This window comes from Lissotriton helveticus, chromosome 6 (assembly GCF_964261635.1).
Source record: "Lissotriton helveticus chromosome 6, aLisHel1.1, whole genome shotgun sequence".
In the NCBI taxonomy this organism is placed as follows: Eukaryota; Metazoa; Chordata; class Amphibia; order Caudata; family Salamandridae; genus Lissotriton; species Lissotriton helveticus.
In genome coordinates, this window is record NC_136067.1 from 225,773,652 (window position 1) to 225,794,755 (window position 21,104).

At 46.1% G+C, this 21,104-nt stretch overlaps 1 protein-coding gene across 2 annotated transcripts in view; it reads right to left on the reverse strand.

Annotated features, from left to right (window-relative positions):
• CYP39A1 (cytochrome P450 family 39 subfamily A member 1) overlaps positions 1-21,104 on the reverse strand; it is a 265,029-nt gene that overhangs the window by 200,677 nt on the left and 43,248 nt on the right. For both annotated transcript variants that reach the window (XM_078647646.1, XM_078647647.1), the window contains exon 3: positions 16,859-17,033. In XM_078647646.1, the coding sequence (XP_078503772.1) occupies positions 16,859-17,033 (175 nt within the window). The remainder of the gene's footprint in view (positions 1-16,858; positions 17,034-21,104) is intronic.

Genomic DNA, 21,104 nt, shown 5'->3' on the forward strand with positions numbered 1-21,104 from the left:
CTATCAAATTTATAATATCTATCAATTTTCAAACGTTAAAAGAGATATAGCTGTAGAACGTCCTCTCTAATGTGCACATGAGCCTTTGATTGAATAATATCACTTTGGGTTTGGTTAATTAATATTCAGACAAAACAAAAACTATATACAGTCTGTAGCTAAATCTCATTTCTTTACGTGAGACTTCATTTCAGAATTGTTCTCTTCTTCGTACCAGCAAAGCTCAACTTTGAAAAGATTCACTAAAGAATGCTATGTTTTCAGCATGCTTAGAAATGGAGCATCCTCTCTCCAGCGTGAATATAGATTTACAAAAAAATATTTTTGGAGAGTTACCCACAAAATTATTTTCATTTATATACTTACTAGCAGCCCGTCCCGATGTTGTCCGGGTATGAAATAGAATGTGTGTAATGTTTGTATTTGGCAAGGGCAATTTATTTTAAAATGTTGTGGTAGACAACATTTTTTGTTTCATTAGAATAGGGACGGAGAAGGCCCAGCTGCAGACCTGGTTGATGTTAGCAGGCGCGTGTAATTGGTGTAGTGATCCGCCGCCTGAGCCCGGCTACAGCCCTGGTTGATGGTAGCAGGCGCGTGTAATTTCGTTGAATGAGAGAGTTATCAGCCACGGGTAAATCCGTTTAATGAGAGAGTTGAGTGACAGCGAGAAGGAGAGGCTGCAGTAATTGTCCCTGCAGACACGCTCATTTGTGTGTTCCCCAGCTTGAGGCCCAGATGCAGGCCTGTTTGATGTTAGCAGGCGCGTGTTCCCCCGCTTGAGGCCCAGCTGCAGCCCTGGTTGATGTTATCAGGCGCGTGTAATTAGTGTACTGATCCGCCGCCTGAACCCGGCTAGAGCCCTGGTTGATGGTAGCAGGCGCGTGTAATTTAGTTGAATGAGAGAGTTCAGTAACAGCGCGCAGGAGAGGCTTCAGTAACGTTACTTATCAGGCCTCCAGGTGAACGCGTTTGTCACGCCCCCAGCACACGGCCACAGCAGACGATCTTCTGATTAATGTACGACCCACATGGCATGAAGGGCGGAACGTAGCACACGCCCCCAGTGTGCCCCTTGATGCGGCGCAATTGCGTTCACATGGCATGAAGGCCGGACACACGCCCCCAGCGTTTCTCAGGCCCACAGCATGTCACGCCCCCAGCGTGCCCCTTGATGCTGCGCAGCAACGTAGTTGGCGCTTGTATGTACGACTCACATGGCATGAAGGGCGGACACACGCCCCCAGAGTTTGTCCGGCCCCAGCGTTTGTCACGCCCCCAGTACACGCCCACAGCCCACGATGTGATGGCTGTACCACACGCCCCCAGCGTTAGTCACGCCACCAGCCCACGCCCATAGCACAACGCAGACACGCCCACAAGGGACTACTTTGCTGGCACGGTTCTTTTACCTTTTAAATGTATAGAGGAGTTGGCTAAGGCGCTCGACCTCGGACCTGGGGATCTGGGTTCGAGTCTTAGTAACGACGCCAAACATCCTGTGATTCTGGGCAAATCACTTAATCTCCCCGTGCCTAACAAAAATGAATGTGTGTCCTCATGTAACGTAACTGGTGCTATGTAAAGCGCTCTGATACCTGATTCAGTTCGGGTCAAGTTCGCGCTATATAAAACTCTGCAAAAAAAAAATATATATATATGGTGGCTGTCTGCATAGCCTATGTCCTTCTGCTGCAACTGCACTTTCCAACGCTGTATTGGGTGTTGTGATTGGTGATGTGGTTACTGAGATTACCCGCCTCAAAGGTTTGGGCTCTCTCTTTATAATATTAGTATGGATATGGATATTCAGTTATAAAATCAGTGACCCTAACATATTTGATCTTATTCACTACAACCATCAGATATATTTTCAGCACATTTGGAGATAAATTAGGCAATGCTGTAATTTAGCTATCATACTATATTTGTATTGTCTTGGTACGAGAATGTCGATAATTGTATTCTTGCATATACAAAACAATGCAATTATTTTATTTATAAGGACTACGAAAGAAAACATAGTCAAAATGGCAACAACAAAAAAAGTAACACAGCTCTTATCTTCAAACATTGTCCCAATGAACAGTGGAACTCGAATTTTCATAATTGCCGATACAAAAACGTTTTTGAAATACATTTGATATTTGTCAATCAGCTAGGGATAGTATGGTATTTCAGAATATTGTAACCAAGATATTGTCAGAAAGAAATGAATACTAAGTGCTAAATATAGTTCACAAGAGTAACCCACACAGAATGGAATACTACTTTTGGAAACAATATTTAGAAAATTACTTCTCTGCATGACAATATTTCTGCTAATGATTTTCTAATATAGAACCCTAGACTCTAGATGCTCATGTATACCCTAAATGGACCTGAAAAGCAGGCACTTTTTATGAAGTTTCAGTTGACCTTGTTAAGCACTTACGCCATACAATGAGCGCCTCAAAGTGGCTTTGAGTCAGTTAGATCAGTCTGAATTCAAGTGAAGTTCATAAAAGGGAAATTTTCCAAGTAAGAGTATTTTCCCGATATATGGTTGCTTACCTAAGGGCATCTTTTTAATGATGAGAGTTTGTATACATGACAGGGTTGAAAGGAGCTGCCATCAACAATAATCTTAGTGTCAAAAAGAAATCATAAAATATGATCCATGAGCTCTTCCTCTAACTCTACAGGACCTATGCATACAGAAGAGTGTCCTTGATTGTGCCACCCTTGCATAGTATGTGTCGCCAGCAAGAGTACCCTTAGCTTACCTCATCCAATAACAAACGAGGCCAAACATTAAGTACATATTTCTAAAAGAGATGTCCACCGTAAGTGTGAATGCTGACACCCTTGGAGGAGTTAGATAGCCTCGAGATGCTCTAAAATTGGGATCAACTTTGCCTTAGAAAACATTTCTAATGGGTTTGTTCACTCACAGGCATTTCCACGTAATAGCAATAGCAATAACTAAATATAAGTAGCAAAAAGCAGATTGTTGTAAATGCTACATAGTCAGTCAATATTTGATATCATTACTATATGTAAGGTGCACCCTTAAGTTTGACTTGTAGTAGCTATCGTTTGAACCTCGTCAGCCTGAAATAAACACATTTTAAATAGCTGAGGAGGTTTAAGATCATAGCAAAGAAATACAATCTTATCAAGTTATAGCCCAAGCTGGCAAGAGGTCGGGTAGGTGTAAGATTCTGTGCTCTCCGACAAAACTATGGTGATGGCAAGCTCCCTCTCGCTATGACTTATGGAGCATCATGCCTAACTTTGAAAAGATAAGGACCACTGTTTGGGTCCACTGCAGTGGCACTTTCCTTTCAATAAGGCCACTGCACAATCCCTCTTACCTATCAGTTTCCTACGGTCCCAAAGAATAGAGTAGGATCTATTCCTGAGACCATTCTATAGCACGAAACATGTAGATGTACCCCCTTTCTAATAAAACACTGCTCTTGTCTAACTAGTGGGGGTTATAACTACTCAGCACATAACCTTTTAACTGTTACAGAGGTATCACCATGATTAAATTAGTCTACCACTGATACCCTCTAGTCATTTTTAGGTTTTTAAGCTTCACTTAACACTGCACACAGACCCGCACACACCTTACAGCTAGGCCTATAAAAGATCTCCGATAAAGTGACCCTTTGGGGGACCCGTAGGGTATTGCAGTGAAGAGAAGCATTGCCCGATGATGAAGCATGACATCCTTCGGGGTGTGTTAGGGCATCAAATAAGAGTCTCCCTAACCCTTCTCCACCTTTCAGCAAGCATTGGCATAGCCAATAGATCTGACTTTTGGAACCTTATAAGTATTTAGGTATGCAGCACAATATCCTTGGTGCAACAACATCAACTGTTGCATGGCTAAACACTTATAAGGTACAAGGTTTAGCCATGCAACAGCTGATGTTGTTGCACCAAGGATATTGTGCTGCAAAACTAAATACTTATAAGGTCCCAAAAGCGAGACCTATTGGCTCTGCCAGTGCTTGTTTTAACTGCTGTGAACTGTTCTGTTAAAAGGCATGCAGGCTTCAATTTACAAGCAGGAGGAGGAGGAGGAGGCAGCCGCCGCCAAGGAAATGAGCGAGCAGCAGCTGAGTCCGAGTTCTGCGGGAGTACAGCTAAAAAAATACTTGTGCCAACTCCGAAAGCACACCGCTACCTCCATCCCGCCGCCTAAAGTAAACACCTAGCCTCTTAATCCTCCGCGGAGTGTTTCAGGAACCCGTTCTAAAATGTCTGCAAGTGGCCGTGGCGGTTGAGGTACTCGCTGCTTAGATTGGTTGCTGGTTGGGTTCGCTCTGTGATTGGCTACGATCACTTCCGCTGGCTTGGCAGGCATGGCACCAGGTTTAAATCAATGATTGAGGGTGCGGCGAGGTGAAAACACAACAGGTGAGTTTGTTTGTTCTCATTTGACTCGGGGGGTAACAGGGAGTCAGCGATGAGGGTATCGATAGCCATAGCGATACGTGGTATCGACAGTACACTTTGGGAGAAGGGTATCGGGTGGCCATGAAATACCTTGGCGGGGTGAGGAGAGGGGATCACAAGACAGAAGGTCGAAGTATGTGTGGCTTTGCTTTCTGTTAATATCGGGAGCTGAGTTGGCCACAAACCAGGAAACCTTCTGAAGTGAGAAACCGCTAAAAAACTGCAAATTGTATTCTGGCTTAGTTCAACTGCTGACTGCCATCTAATAGTCTTTATTGAGATTTGAGTGCCTTCTCGTTGCCCAGCAGCAGGCAGTGCCAAGAACTGATCCCAGCCTCTGCTCCTGCTGTGTGATGAGCACTGACACTAACAAAAAGGAGCCAAGAGGGAACGGAAAGGTATGTAAGGGATCGCCCTCCACTCTAAGCAATCAATCTACAATAAGATCCCTATACCTGGGACGATTAATACATTTAACTGACATGAGTACACATCACTCTGGTTGTATTTTTTCAAGCATACCAGAGTAAGCCCCCTGCTATATATCGCAGTGGGGTATGGATCCTCTAATGTCTTATTGTCCCCATAATCTACTGTTCCGAAAGGGTTACTACGTTCTCACCTCAAACAATCTCCAGAACAATGTCCAACAAATGTCTGCCTTCTTTTCTGGCAGTACATATATCCACACTCAACCACATGTGCACATAACTAAGAAAAATGTGTGGTGGAGAGGAAGGCACCTCACGGGCGAACAACCCTCGGGGGTGTTGGCAGATGTTACCAACTCAATGCCCCTTTCTCATCATCGGTTGCCTTCCAATCCCAAAAGAAAACAAACTTGGTACAACACATAAAATGAAATGCGTGTAAAGGTGCTAAACAAAGAGTTTTACAACATTAACTCATAAAGGACAGAGTGACATAAAATCAACAGACACACCCACTCAATTACTTTATTCTTCGTTTTAGTGTGAACTGATGAATTAAAAAAGAGAGGTTGGTAGCTTAATGTCGCCTACCAGTACCTGATACCGACATGTTTCACTGCCCCAATAGTTTCGGCAGATTCATCAGGGTATTTAACACTCGGTCACTGCACCAATTTTAGACCATCATTTCTGGACACTGTTGAGTTGAGACACAAATAAAAACCAGAGACACACCCTGTAGTCAATCTGAGTAATTAAGTTTCCACAATTGAGTAATGGTTACAAATATATTTATATTTATATTTGTATAATTACCCCAGGCCAGCATGGGCACCTCATACCGGCTGACCGAATCACACTCTGATTCGTTTAAAACGATTGAAATATCAATCTATGAGGAGTGAAAAATTTTTTTTTTTAAAAAACACATTTTGTGAATAGGAACTCAAAAGCAGCGCTCATTTCTATAGTTTGAGGACAAGGGGCCCGAGGCAACCATCACCAGGTATTGCCCCGGAGATAAGCGGTAAAATTCTTGACTCTCACAACCAAATGCATACTATCGTCATAGTTTCATTTACAATGCGCGAGGCGCGGGACACTCGAACACAGTGCCCACCGCTTGACTTCTCAATTACTTTGGCCATCACTCGTTACGACGTCACTTAATGTGACTGCCTGACCCAAGCTCCCGCTCCATGCGCCCGTCTACACCCCCACTCCTCACCGTACAATACGGAACCAGGACCATACATCATCCCAGGAACACCGGGCACTCACTGGCGTCTGTATTTAAAGCTTGCCGGCGAAGTCCGGTCACGTGTTAAGTCGCGCATGCGCACGGGGATATGTTCCTAGATGGAACGGTAGCACCATATTGGAATGGTGCCGAGGAACGACTTCCTTGTTTACCAATTGGTTGCACGTTTTCCCCTGGTGTCATCTTCCTCCTACAATGAACCAAACTATTACTAAGTGTAAGATGTAACGAAATATATTATCTATATGTCTTTTTTTATATGTTTTTACAGACGATCTGATTGCCAATAAATCCACATGTTGACAATCCAAGACTAGGTCATACCTTCGTAGCGCCATCTTAGAGTGAGGTCGCTGGCCCAGAACCCTAATCGGAGGATTTAATGTGTGATGTGGGAAAATGTACTGTCTAATTATAGAGCAGTCTGTATGCCAAAGCAAAGCTGGGCAATGAATGCACAGTGCCAAACATGGAGTCACTTGCCCGGAACACATGCAGGGAAATGCAACCCTGACGGAAGTGTATTTGCATATATATTTACAACATATTTACAACATATTTACAACCAGTCAAACCAAAGCAACGTGCCCACCCCATGTGTATGATTCAGATGTTATAATTCAAAACTCTGGGGTAAAGGGTATAGAATGACCACGACGCAGGGATTCACCTGTCAGCACTTATGGGTACACCACTCTCTCTCTTGATTGTAAAGCCTGGTAAAATACCATGCAGGTTCATTACAGACAGAGCACACCCGGCGGAATGCGGGAAGCACTCCGCGGCCCTTAAAAACAGTTGGCGGGGCAGCAAGGAGCACATACCTAAACTGAGTGGGGAAGAAAGGATACTATCCTACCTTCTTCATGTAGCTGTATACCCCTTACAGGTCTATTTCACTCGATTCCACTCAATAATTTCGTTCAGGCCAACGCTGTCACTACGTTCTCTGTATATCCATCTTGCTTCCTTGCTAAGCAACGCTGTTTCCATGTTCTGTGGATTTCCTTTAATTACCTCTAGCACTGTCCATGTGAAATCATGTTTCTCTCTGTGGCAGTGTTGTACCAACTTGGTAGTCAGTTTACCCGCCCTGATCGTGCTAAGGTGTTCCTGGATGCGCACCTTGATTTTTCTCGTAGTTAACCCAATGTACTGGAGGCCACAACAACACAGCAGTCTATATATCACATTCATGGTGTTGCAGTTGCTAAAGTGGTTAAAGAACCACACCTTCCCTGTACTCAAGGTTACACTGTTGCTCTTTTTAGTAAGGGGGCAAACTGAACATGTCCCACAAGGATAATGTCCCTTAGGTAGAGTGGTCAGATCTTTCTTTTGTGGTACCGGGGTGCGGGTGTGGACTAGTTTATCTTTAAGGTTAACTGCCCTCTTAAAAGCAAATCTGGGTGGTGGCATATGGAAGTCTTTCGTGGATAGCAGATTCCAGTGTTTTCTAATGGACTGCCTAATTTTAGTTGCCATGGGGTCAAATGTCATAACCACCGGCAGGCAGTCTCTTCTCTCTTTATTTGTATGTTCCAGAAGGGCACTCCGAGGTGTATTCAGTGCCCTTTTTCTAGCGTTCTTAACAACTTTGCTAGGGTACCTGCGCTGCACAAGTTTTTTTGTCAGGTCATGTGCTTGCTCCAGAAAACCCCTGGTACTGGAGCAGTTCCTCCTGTATCTCAGGAATTGGCCCACTGGAAGGTTGTCGCGGAGGGCTCTAGGGGGGTACGAATTATACAACAGGAGTGAATTCCTGTCAGTGGGCTTTTGGTGTACCCTGGTATTCAGACCACCATCCAAGCCCGACTCAATGTCAAGGTCCAAATAGATAGCACTGGTGCGGCTATAGGTCCATGTGAACTTCAGACTCTCGTCTTGTGAGTTGAGCCATGTCAGGAACTCCCCTAGAGATTCTTCGGTGCCTGCCCAGATGCAGAGCACATCGTCTATATATCTCTTCCAGAGGCAAATATGCCGCTGGAAGGGGTTGGTATCAGGATAGACGATGTGCTCCTCAAATCTGCCCACATAAATACATGCCAAGCTGGGGGCCATTGTGGCCCCCATAGATGTTCCAGAGGTTTGCAGGTAGATTTGGTCCTTGTATCCAAAGTAGTTCCTTGTTAGTGCGAGCTCAACGCATTCCATGACGAATGATTGGGGAACATCATAAGGCCACTCGAGGTCCCCCAGTGCGCGTGCTGCTGCCACCAGTGTTGCGTCCTGGGGGATGCTCGTGTACAAGGACTCAATATCGATGGTCACGAGGAACTGAGTGCTTGAGTCATAAGGGGTCTTTTCCAGGATGTTCAACACGTCGGTGGTGTCCTTAATGAAGGACCGTTGGTTAACCACCGACTCCCGGAGGAAGTAATCCGCATACTGTGAAAGGGGCTCCAACACAGATTGTATCCCCGACACGATGGGTCTGCCGGTCGGAGGGCGGGTAGGTTTATGAATCTTCGGTAAGATGTAAAAAGCAGGAGTCCTGGGGGTGTTATTCACCAGGAACTCCGCTTCTTTAACCGAGATCCATTTATTGGTTTTGGCTTTTGTAGGAAGGTTGACCCCTGACTATGGTTGCCCCCAACTTTTTGCCTGGTGTTTTGCTGGTTTTCTGACTTAGTTGACCTGGGACCCTGCTATTCAGGGCCCCAGGCCTACTGCTCTCTCTGTAAAATGGATTCCATGTACCTTAGGTACATATCTAAATTGGATACTGAGTCACCTTATCAGTCCCTGTACAGTGTACCTTAGGTACCCAGGGCATAGGTGTACCCAGGGCCTACCAGGGGCTGCAGCATGTATTATGCCACCCCTGGCTGGCCATCCAAATCTGACACAACTGGCTGCACGACAGCTGGGGCAAGGTGGTGTACTCACCCTTTGCTATAGATATAGTATACCTATATCTAACCCTAAAATGGGCACACAGATCTCCTATCAGTCACTCCTATAGCAGGCCTTAACAATCCTGAAGGCAGAGTGCTTGGAATCGTGTGAGATGGTGCTCTAGCATGAGCTGAGCCTGTCTGCGGCTTTCGGGATCCATCCCTTAGCCGTTTCCATGATATCGCATACCATATACTCTTAAGTGCATTATAATCCTCGCGGTTAAATGCCAACTCTGGTATCGCTTTATCAAAACATGTCGAGTAAGGTGTCATACGAATTGGAATACTAACCCCTCACCAATTCTGGCGACGGGGTTAGCATTCCACCCTTCTAGAGGGACACGACATGCATGTAACCTATAACCCGGTTAAAAGTCAGACAGAGCCTTAGCATCCACAAAATGGATGCTGCCACCGAGACACAAGTCTGCCCTCCTGCTGCTGGGAGTCCTCCCAGAGCAGGAGATAAGGACAAAGGGTTTCCTGCCAGGGGCGGTGCCAGCACCGTCCCAGACAGGGTTTTGTGTATTGTAGGTAGGCAGGGCTTTAGAGGAAGGTGACTGCACGTGGCACCCCGGTGCTCACTGTGCATAGGCTGGCTGGAACCAGTTCCAGGGGCACTCCAGCCCCTGGCCTGGGGAAAAGCCCGCCAAGGAAGTGGGTGTAACCACCCCCCTCCTGGTCCCACCCATAGGGCAGGACCTAGTCGCGTGCCAGCCCCCTTTTCCCAGATAAAGGTAGAGACTGGCCCCCTTCCAAATCAGATCATCTTTGGAATCAAGACACGACTTTCTGCGAAAGGACTTCAAGATTTCCTTCTTCAAGATTCTCCCTTGTGACTAAGGAGTAGTCACCCTGCATCCGCAGGCACCATCTAAGAACACTGCGGTCTGCTGCAAGTCCTTCCTCCGGAATCCGACTGCCCAGCTCGACGAGAACCGGCTTCCCTGGCACCTCTGACCTCTACCCGCCTCTACAGCCCAGCTGAGAACCGTGGGTGCGACGAGACCTCAAGGGACCGGCCATCTTCAAGACTGCACGACTTCTTTCCAGCAAGCCCGCCGAGTAATCTACTGGTGAGTGCTTTGGGGTCCGAGAAGCCCCGACTCTGAGCAGCTCCAGCTCCGAAGTGCAGCCCCCCAGCATCTCCACGATCTGCGTGGGGCCCTTCTGCTTTTTACTGCTCACCGCGTTGTTTGGCTACTAGCCCGTTGGCTTGTGGCCTCCCTGACGACGCCCGACGACATTTCTGCTGCTGGTCTGGTTGCTCCAGACTGGCCCTTGCTCCCTTCCAGAAGAGGAGCACCCCGGACCCTCCTGGTCCACTCAAGACGCCATTTTGAGTCCACCGCGTGGGCTTGAATTAGCCAAGGCTTGTTGCCCAATCCTGGGTAACTTCGACGCCGACAACTTCATCCGTCGTGGGACAGCTCGCACCTCCATCCTGGTCGCCGACAACGCCTCCTGGTCCGAGAGACTGCAGAGCCCAGCAGCGCCCACTCACCTGACTGCGGTGACTTCGCCCGGTGCCATCCTGGTGCCCACTTAATCACTGGCTAGTGATTCAAGAACTTGGTCCCCTCTGCTTTCAGGTTTTCTTCTTCCTTGATCCAGGCTTGGATCCCTCGAACTTTTCTTCACTGGTCGCCTGCCAGCAACTTCTTCCTTCCAGGCTCCTGGTCCGGCAACGAGATCCCCGACGTCTTTTCAGACCTATGCAGCTGCAGCCCCTGGGCTAGGTAACTTCGGCACTCCGGTGTCCCAGCATAGCCTCACTATCCAAGGGTCAGGATCCACTGTCGTTTTCTCCCTACCAGGTCGGGTTCGCCCGTGAACACTAACTTTGTGAATTCTAGCTTCCATAGACTTTGTCCCGCATCCCGCGTGAGAGTGCACACTCTGCACCCGAGTCCCCTGGGCCTCCTAGTAGTAATCTAACGATTCCCTAGTCCAGTCCTAGCGATTCCAAAGCCTATTAGAACTGTTACTTACCTGCTAGTAATTCGCATTCCACTTTTAGAGTATATGGTTTGTCGTGCCCCTCGGGCATTTGGGTAACGTGCTAACTTAAAAGTATTTTCGTAAGAGTTTTGTTGTGTGCTTAGCTCCCTGTCTCATAAAGAGCCAGGGTAGTCTTGTTATAAATAAATACACTGTTTATTTTCATAACAACTTGTGTGGTGTCCTTTCACTGGGTGTTCAAGGGGTAATGTGATGGTAAAACAGCTGGCTTAACACGCCCTCTAGAGTCTTAGCCTTAGACTGCTCGTATCCATGCTACTAGGATAGCTGGTCTATAAGGTTGACTTACAACCAATCATCAATAAGGGTTGTTTGGACTGATATATAGTGATCACTAGAATAGTGAGCACTGCACATCAGGCCAACTTCTCACAGCTTTGTTGACCATTTCTCGTATGGTTTGGAGCAGTTCATCCACCGGATCTTTTCTAAGGGGTTTGTAGTTGGTGCGGACATTCAACAAACGGAGCACCTCTGTCTCATAATCCTGAGTATTAAGCACCACTACCGCACCCCCTTTATCCGCTGACTTAATTGTCAACGAGAGGTTTTTTTCTAAACCTCTCACTGCCTCCCAGTCCTCTCTCGTCATGTTGGAGTAATTAGAGCGTTCCTGGGATTTTTCAAAATTCTCAATGTCATTGAGCACTTTTTCTTCAAAAACAGACACTTCAGGGCCAACGGCGGATCCAACAGGACAGAAGGTGGACGGTTTCTTCAGATTAGTACCTCGAAATGAATTGATGTCTTGCTCATTCTCTTTTTGGGCGAAGAATTTCTTGAGTTTAATTTTTCTCATTGTTTCGTGAAATTCCACGCAGCATTTAAACGCGTCATGTCTCGGCGTGGGGACAAACCCCAACCCGATCAGGGCGGGTAAACTGACTACCAAGTTGGTACAACACTGCCACAGAGAGAAACATGATTTCACATGGACAGTGCTAGAGATAATTAAAGGAAATCCACAGAACATGGAAACAGCGTTGCTTAGCAAGGAAGCAAGATGGATATTCAGAGAACATAGTGACAGCGTTGGCCTGAACGAAATTATTGAGTGGAATCGAGTGAAATAGACCTGTAAGGGGTATACAGCTACATGAAGAAGGTAGGATAGTATCCTTTCTTCCCCACTCAGTTTAGGTATGTGCTCCTTGCTGCCCCGCCAACTGTTTTTAAGGGCCGCGGAGTGCTTCCCGCATTCCGCCGGGTGTGCTCTGTCTGTAATGAACCTGCATGGTATTTTACCAGGCTTTACAATCAAGAGAGAGAGTGGTGTACCCATAAGTGCTGACAGGTGAATCCCTGCGTCGTGGTCATTCTATACCCTTTACCCCAGAGTTTTGAATTATAACATCTGAATCATACACATGGGGTGGGCACGTTGCTTTGGTTTGACTGGTTGTAAATATGTTGTAAATATGTTGTAAATATATATGCAAATACACTTCCGTCAGGGTTGCATTTCCCTGCATGTGTTCCGGGCAAGTGACTCCATGTTTGGCACTGTGCATTCATTGCCCAGCTTTGCTTTGGCATACAGACTGCTCTATAATTAGACAGTACATTTTCCCACATCACACATTAAATCCTCCGATTAGGGTTCTGGGCCAGCGACCTCACTCTAAGATGGCGCTACGAAGGTATGACCTAGTCTTGGATTGTCAACATGTGGATTTATTGGCAATCAGATCGTCTGTAAAAACATATAAAAAAAGACATATAGATAATATATTTCGTTACATCTTACACTTAGTAATAGTTTGGTTCATTGTAGGAGGAAGATGACACCAGGGGAAAACGTGCAACCAATTGGTAAACAAGAAAGTCGTTCCTCGGCACCATTCCAATATGGTGCTACCGTTCCATCTAGGAACATATCCCCGTGCGCATGCGCGACTTAACACGTGACCGGACTTCGCCGGCAAGCTTTAAATACAGACGCCAGTGAGTGCCCGGTGTTCCTGGGATGATGTATGGTCCTGGTTCCGTATTGTACGGTGAGGAGTGGGGGTGTAGACGGGCGCATGGAGCGGGAGCTTGGGTCAGGCAGTCACATTGAGTGACGTCGTAACGAGTGATGGCCAAAGTAATTGAGAAGTCAAGCGGTGGGCACTGTGTTCGAGTGTCCCGCGCCTCGCGCATTGTAAATGAAACTATGACGATAGTATGCATTTGGTTGTGAGAGTCAAGAATTTTACCGCTTATCTCCGGGGCAATACCTGGTGATGGTTGCCTCGGGCCCCTTGTCCTCAAACTATAGAAATGAGCGCTGCTTTTGAGTTCCTATTCACAAAATGTGTTTTTTTCAAAAAAAAATGTTTCACTCCTCATAGATTGATATTTCAATCGTTTTAAACGAATCAGAGTGTGATTCGGTCAGCCGGTATGAGGTGCCCATGCTGGCCTGGGGTAATTATACAAATATAAATATAAATATATTTGTAACCATTACTCAATTGTGGAAACTTAATTACTCAGATTGACTACAGGGTGTGTCTCTGGTTTTTATTTGTGTCTCAACTCAACAGTGTCCAGAAATGATGGTCTAAAATTGGTGCAGTGACCGAGTGTTAAATACCCTGATGAATCTGCCGAAACTATTGGGGCAGTGAAACATGTCGGTATCAGGTACTGGTAGGCGACATTAAGCTACCAACCTCTCTTTTTTAATTCATCAGTTCACACTAAAACGAAGAATAAAGTAATTGAGTGGGTGTGTCTGTTGATTTTATGTCACTCTGTCCTTTATGAGTTAATGTTGTAAAACTCTTTGTTTAGCACCTTTACACGCATTTCATTTTATGTGTTGTACCAAGTTTGTTTTCTTTTGGGATTGGAAGGCAACCGATGATGAGAAAGGGGCATTGAGTTGGTAACATCTGCCAACACCCCCGAGGGTTGTTCGCCCGTGAGGTGCCTTCCTCTCCACCACACATTTTTCTTAGTTATGTGCACATGTGGTTGAGTGTGGATATATGTACTGCCAGAAAAGAAGGCAGACATTTGTTGGACATTGTTCTGGAGATTGTTTGAGTTGAGAACGTAGTAACCCTTTCGGAACAGTAGATTATGGGGACAATAAGACATTAGAGGATCCATACCCCACTGCGATATATAGCAGGGGGCTTACTCTGGTATGCTTGAAAAAATACAACCAGAGTGATGTGTACTCATGTCAGTTAAATGTATTAATCGTCCCAGGTATAGGGATCTTATTGTAGATTGATGAGCACTGACACCAACTTCAAAGGACCTGGATATGCTTGCAATGATCATTTTCTTTGGTGGTTGCTGAGATAGCGGTGTTCTGGTTTTTGATGCTTATGGCCGTATTCAATCAGCGTATTGGTCAACAACACTGTGCTTGTTTCCACTGTTTGTGCATGTCTTCATGTGGAAAGATGCATGTTTAATGGTAACTATGGAAGGTTCACTGCATATCATAATATCCTTGCACATCGGGCGCACCTAACGCTGTGTCTAATTGTAAGGGTGTTGAACTAGTAGGAAGATGCAGTAAGGGAGCAGATCTGAATTAGAGTGTTGAGAAGATGGGACCAAGTGGAGAGACTAGGCAAAGGTAAATGGGGGAATAAGAGAAGGGTAATGGAGTGGACACAATCCAAGACAAAAGAGTCGCAAATGGTATTGGTGAAGTGGGAAGGGTGGGACAAACAGCAAGAGATTGGGGCTGGAGGAGAGGGGGAAGAAAATGTTAGAAGAGAGGTAACAAACGAGAAAATAAGTGAGAAGAATGATGAGAAGACTGAAGGTGAGAGATTTCTGATAAAGGGAAGAGAATTAGGAAGGGGCTTATAGGGAACACTTTAGGAAGTCTGCGGGGAACACTGTAATTTCAGCATAACGTACTGTGCATACCTTTTCAATCTAAGGAATACATTTGACATCCGTGGAAGAATGTGGCGATCGTGATCGCTTCTAATATTGTTTGTAATATGTTATAACGAGTGGGTTCAGATGACAAAAGGTCCTTTCAAGCACAAACACAGCCATGTCTTTAGTCACTGATTAATTGTGGAACATTTGTGTGTCTGGAAGATGAGGGTCACTTTCTGGGTAGAGCAAAAAACAAAGAAGAGGAAATAAGTAATTAGTATACTGTGGCAGGAATGAGAGAATGTGAAATAAATTGCAGTTACAATGGAAAGAGAGAGTCAGAAAAGAGCAACAGATTATAAGAAAGAGTGAAAGACAAAAGGAAAATAGAAAACACCAAAGAAAAGTCTGAAAGCGAATTAAACACAGATAAAAGACAATACCAAAAAAAATAAGGAATGAAAGACAACAAAAACTAGAAAGATTAAAGAATATGAAAGGGGAACAGTCGGAATGTATTTGTTGGGGCAGTCAGGTATCATAGGAAATATAATGCACTGATTTGTTTTTATAAAGGATATTGCACCGCAGAACTCTTTGACTTTATAAAGACGCTCGACATGAATTCTCTGTAGTAGGGATTGGTTTTCCCTAAATATCGTGGATGGAAGGTTACAAGAACCCTGGACATGTTAAAAGGACAGAGCATTATTCTGCAGCGAGGAAGAGAGTGGGGAAGTGAAATGTGTTGATAGGGAGGCGGTGAGAGAGAAGTAGTGTTTAAGAGTGTGCGAGAGACAGTTGTTGCCTGCAGCCCATTGTTTGTGTCTTTACCTTTCAACAATGCCGCGTTGACTATCAATTGCTGGTGCTAAGAAGCCATGTCAGGTAGAGCATTCTTGAACAGTGAGGACGCTTGCAGCATACATGATCAGGCAGCAGCGAGGGGAGCTGAGCGGAGGGCCCTGCAATGATGGCACGGAGCTGAGCTGAGTATGAAGAAGCAGGGCCTGGATCTGAAGATCCAGGGCCTGCACACAACTCAGCTGGGGGTGAAAGGTCACAGTTCTGAGTCACCACGGCGTGACTGAGCCAGACATGAAGAGAAGAGCCAGGGTCTGCGCACAACTCAGCTGAGGTTGAAAGGTCAGAGATCTGAGTCACCACGGCGTGACTGAGCCAGACATGAAGAGCCAGGCTTTGTGCTTAGCTGGGCCAGCGGTAAAGATAAGGTGTCATATTGCACCCAGGACTAAAGCGGAGCATAGGGTGACCAGAATTTTAAAGCAAAACAAGCATTGGCCGCAGTATAGAGAGGCGGGGGAGGGGGTGAATGGAGGCCAGCAGAGTGACGCGATCTGTGGTGGGGGAGTGGGAGGGAATTGAAGGGCGGAGAGAGGCACGCAAGGCTTAATGAGCCTTGACAGAAACCAACAAGGCGGTTGCACGCGTGCACGTGCACGCAAGCTTGAGGCCAGCAAAAGCTTCTGGTAGCACTTTGAAAACCCCCTTACTAAAAGTCGAACAAGCAGCACATGCGCTGCTCTAGGCTCGACCTAAAAATGACTAACCTTTTCTTTTAATTCCGATCTCAGGAACAGTGACTCTCTTAAGTAACTTGTAAAAGCTATATAGTCAGGCAATATTTGTTATTCTTACTACATGTAAGGTGCACCCTTACGTTTTACTTGTAGTAGCTATCGTTTGAGCCTCCTCGCCCTGAAATAAACGCATTTTAAATAGCTGAGGAGGTTTAGGATCATTGCAAAGAAATACAATCTTAGTCAAATTATATGTGCTCCAGTAAATATCTTGACAGTTACTCTGCAGTAATAATAAAATTATGTTGAAATTAGAGACATTATGTATATATAACGAATGGGTGTACCTGATGTTCAATAAACAGAAATCCTCTAATTGATTTAGAGATTGAGATAGGTTTTCAATCAACTTGCCTGACTAAGTCATAGAGATCCAGGGTGCCCTCAGGGCCGAGTGACTTCATGTGCTCGTGTAACTCTTCACTCAGGTTCTTCGTGTACAAGTGCAGGTTGCTCTTAGACAGTCTGCTTTTCATTATTTCATGGATCCCATCGTGCCCCTTGTAGAAGTTCTCCTTGGTGATGGAAGCTTTGGGAAGTAAAACAAAAAAATCAGATTACTGATAAAACATACCGCATACATCAGTGGTGCATTATTCATGAATGGAAAGCTTTAGAGGACCTTCCAGGGAACAGTATGTGGATTGGATGTGTGCCGAGAGAGGTCATGAGCAAGTGATACCATACAGTCTAAGACATGGTGTTAGAAATGGGATCTCTGGTTGGCTAAGGCTTGCGCCAAAGCCAGGCAGAGACCACCACTCTCGTCAGGGCAAGAGAGTTACACACCAAGATAACCCCGGCTCACCCCCTTGGTAGTTTGGCACGAGCAGTCAGGCCTATCCCGGAGGCAATGTGTAAAGCGTTAGCGCAACACACACACACAGCAGCAACACACTAGGCACACCACAAAAGGAACTCCACACAAGGTTATATATAAACAAGCCTTTACAATTCAATAGGTCTCACAGCATTAAAGTTTGAATTATTGGCATTGTGTATGACAATGCGTTGCATCAATTTTTATGTTAAACTTTGAATTGGTGAGTGATGGGGCAAATCTTAATGTGCATAGAAGTAGACATTGTCATCCTTAACATATGAGGGTAATCTTGGCAGAAATGTGCCCTGTTTTGCATAATGTTTGTACCTACTTAATGACACTGATTATACTGAAGCCACTCTGGGAACAACAGTGATTGCCTTTGGTACAATGCATCTAAAGGCAAAATGCTGGTAATTATTTATAGTAATTGAGGGGCTTTCCTGGCACCATGATGCCCAGCCCTTCCTTAATACTTGCTCTGGTTGTTCGGAATTGTTTAATAACACTGTTAATATTATTGTTTGACGCCTAGGCCTGGAAGACTGGTGTAATCTACCTACATCAGTCTGTGTCCTCACTCTTTAATTCATTCTCGTAGCTTCAACTTCATCCAACCATTCATCTGTGCACTCACTTATTCAACCACTCATTAGCCTGTTGACTCACTCTATGCTTATCAAGAAACTCACTCATCCATGCAACCACTGTCTCAGTATCACAGCCATTCAATCACCCATCCACAGAAACACAAACTCGACAATGAAGGAAAAAGCCCTTTCCTTTATAAAGTAAGCAGACTTCCTAGCTGCAAATACGTGTTTCTTAACTTATGCATCTCTCTGGAAACAGAAAAAACAAATGTGGCTTTACCAAGCCCAGGAGCTAGGGCATGTGTATATCAGCGGCATCTCCGACTGATTTGGTGCATAAAGTACTGGGACTGGAGAGCTGTGATTGAACAAAGATGAGAACCCTGCTATCACGGGGAATATTTCCAAAATCATTCTTTGTCAAATCTATACTTAGTATTGTGATAATAAATGTTGCTGCAATTCTGTAGATGCCTATTTTATTAAAACAATGGAAGTAGATAGAAATTGCCGTCATGAAACATGTGCATTGGTAATGAATAGACCAGTTTATTAATGCATTATTATTGTTTACGCCCTGTAGCGAAGGCACGCTGGAATCACACTCCTTTTCAACAACAACGACACGAGCGAGATTAAAACGAGTGCAGCCCTGAAATCCATGCCAGACTTCAATAATCTTACTCAAACAGAAGCCAACCAACATCATGTGAGCTGCTGCCCAGATTATGTTGCCGTTTGCTGTGCTGTCCCTAGAGATTCAGGAACCATCTGTTTTGTTTTCCTTTGCCCTCACCTGCATCCCTATGCCCTGTCGCCTTTCTATTTTGATACATATCGTTATTGTCCATTCTACCAATTAGTTTTCAGGGGAGAAAACATGAAGACGTTCAGAAAGTAACAATTTCCAATAACTAGCATGAAACGGACTTGAAATTCGACCTCCCTCAACGTGGTGTACGGTGACCTACTGGGGTTTCGGCTCAGCTGGGATCCGGTTGCTCAGCTTTGCAGAAACAATAACAAAGTGATGGGGAGGGGGCGGCACAGATGGGCGCTGCAGCTGAACAGGCAGGGACAAAAGCATAGTCATAACAATTGATTTAAATAAATAAATTAAAAACACACTCACTGAAAGTCTGTGCTTTCGATTCTGCGACTGTCCGCAAACCAAAAACAAGCAATGTCTGCCAGTGACGTCAGACGGTTCGCGCAGTGACACTTGGCCGTGTGTGCTGCCGCTAGCTCCAGCTAATAGGGGCTGTGAACGGGCGGAGGCCCTGTCTCGGCAGCTGTGGAACCGGAGAGGCAGCCGGGATCGCTGTGCAGGTGAGGGGTGAACGGGGGGGCGTCAGCCATCACGGAGGGATTTTGTATGTAGGCACGAGTAATTGACAGGGGAGAGTTACTTGGTCGGGCCGGTGCTGGTGTGCTGTGACTTCGGTGCCTGCGCTTTGACGGGCCGTGGTTTGCAAGGGAGACAGGAGATGGGCACAGCGAGCGCGTGACCTGATCCGATTCCTGAGGCTGCGCGTGCCCATCTCTTGTCTCCTTGTAAGCAGAGCCGCCGACAAAAGGTCTTGCTGCGACAGGTCTTCGCCCTATATCGCAGGTGCGAGACCTAAAAATAGCCTTTGTATTGTCATAAATACATTAGAAACATAATCACATAATATACACCGTGCCAACTGGCACTAAGCAATATTCACAGGAGAATTATTTACAGGACCAGGCCAATCGTGCCACAGTCAGTTCCATCAGAAAAGGTAAGTAAATGCAAATATAAAACACAACCAGTAACTACTAGTACAATAATGACCTAAGCATTAGACACCATCCTAACATATCCTGGCATGACATTCGGCATAAAACACATTGGGCCTAAAAACCATTAGCATAACCATATTACACACTAACCTCATAACCATAAACATCTTTGGAGGCATAGATTAAGGCATAAAGGCATGGCGCAGTAGACATCACATTTAGGCCTCACCTTACGCATAAACGCAGTGTTTAATATTATCCAACTTTCCCCAGGCCAACTGGCCTTCTCTCAGGGGCTCCAACGCCCTATGTCCAACAGACTCAGGGCTGGCTGCGCATGCAGCGAAGTAAAGTGCGCAAAACTGGCCTAAACGTAGCAGCTGCCCACTAATTGCTGGGCAGCTGTGAAACTGAGCATTGGCACCAGCGTGCCTCCTCAACCCTCACTGGGGCTCCTTAAATAAGCAAATGCCTCCACGTTGCAGCTGCCCACTGACAAAACGGGGCAGCTGTGAAGATTCGCAGGCTCTGGCACTCACAGTGCCTGTGGAGCCCTACTCTGGGATTCGCTACTTAAAAATTAAACTGTCCCCCTTCACGAGGCGCGAGGGCGCACCAGTCACCAAAGAGGACACCGCCTCCAACTATGGCCCCCACTATTTTGGCAATCACCAGAAAGACGCTGGTCTGCATAATGCCCCCACTGCACGTGGCCTCCAATGGGGCACCGTTCTCTTCAAATGCCCCCACGTTGTATTTAAAATAGCTGCAAGGATGCTCCTTGAATCTCGCCTGTGCGCCAGCTCGCTCACAGCGTCCCCCCCTCCCCCACGGGCTCTTCACCAGCTCCCGGCCTCACGTCCACAAAGCACGCTGGGAGCGTATTACCTGGGGATTTGTTTCTGAAGCGGCTCCTTCCTAAGCAGGCATCTGACGAGACTGGAGCCCTCTTACTCCAATACGGTTTCCCTGGAGCCGGAACTTCCTGCCGCCGCTCTGAGTCGTGATGACGTGGTGGAGGGAGTCCCGGTTGCCAGGCAACGTTCCGGCTTCACTTGGGCGGCGGAGCGCCTCTCTTCTAATTACGGACCCGGCCAGGGAGCGGCGGTGATTCCACTGAGAAATCCATTTCAAAGGCGGCAATAATGCTGGGTGGGCTCCCGCTTGTAGAAGTCAATTTTCCAAGGCGGCAATAATGCAGGGTGGGCTCCCGTTTGTAGAAGTCAATTCTCCAAGGCGGCAATGACACGGGGTGGGCTCCCGCCACGAAGACACCAATGTGTGGTGGGCTCCCGCTCGGTTTTCAAGTACTATCAGCGGGGTGGGCTCCCGCTCGAAAAGGGCACAAATGCGGGGGAATCGCCATGCCGGGGACCTCCTCCTCAGAATGATAGCAGCTCCGTGCTGCAGCCAAAAA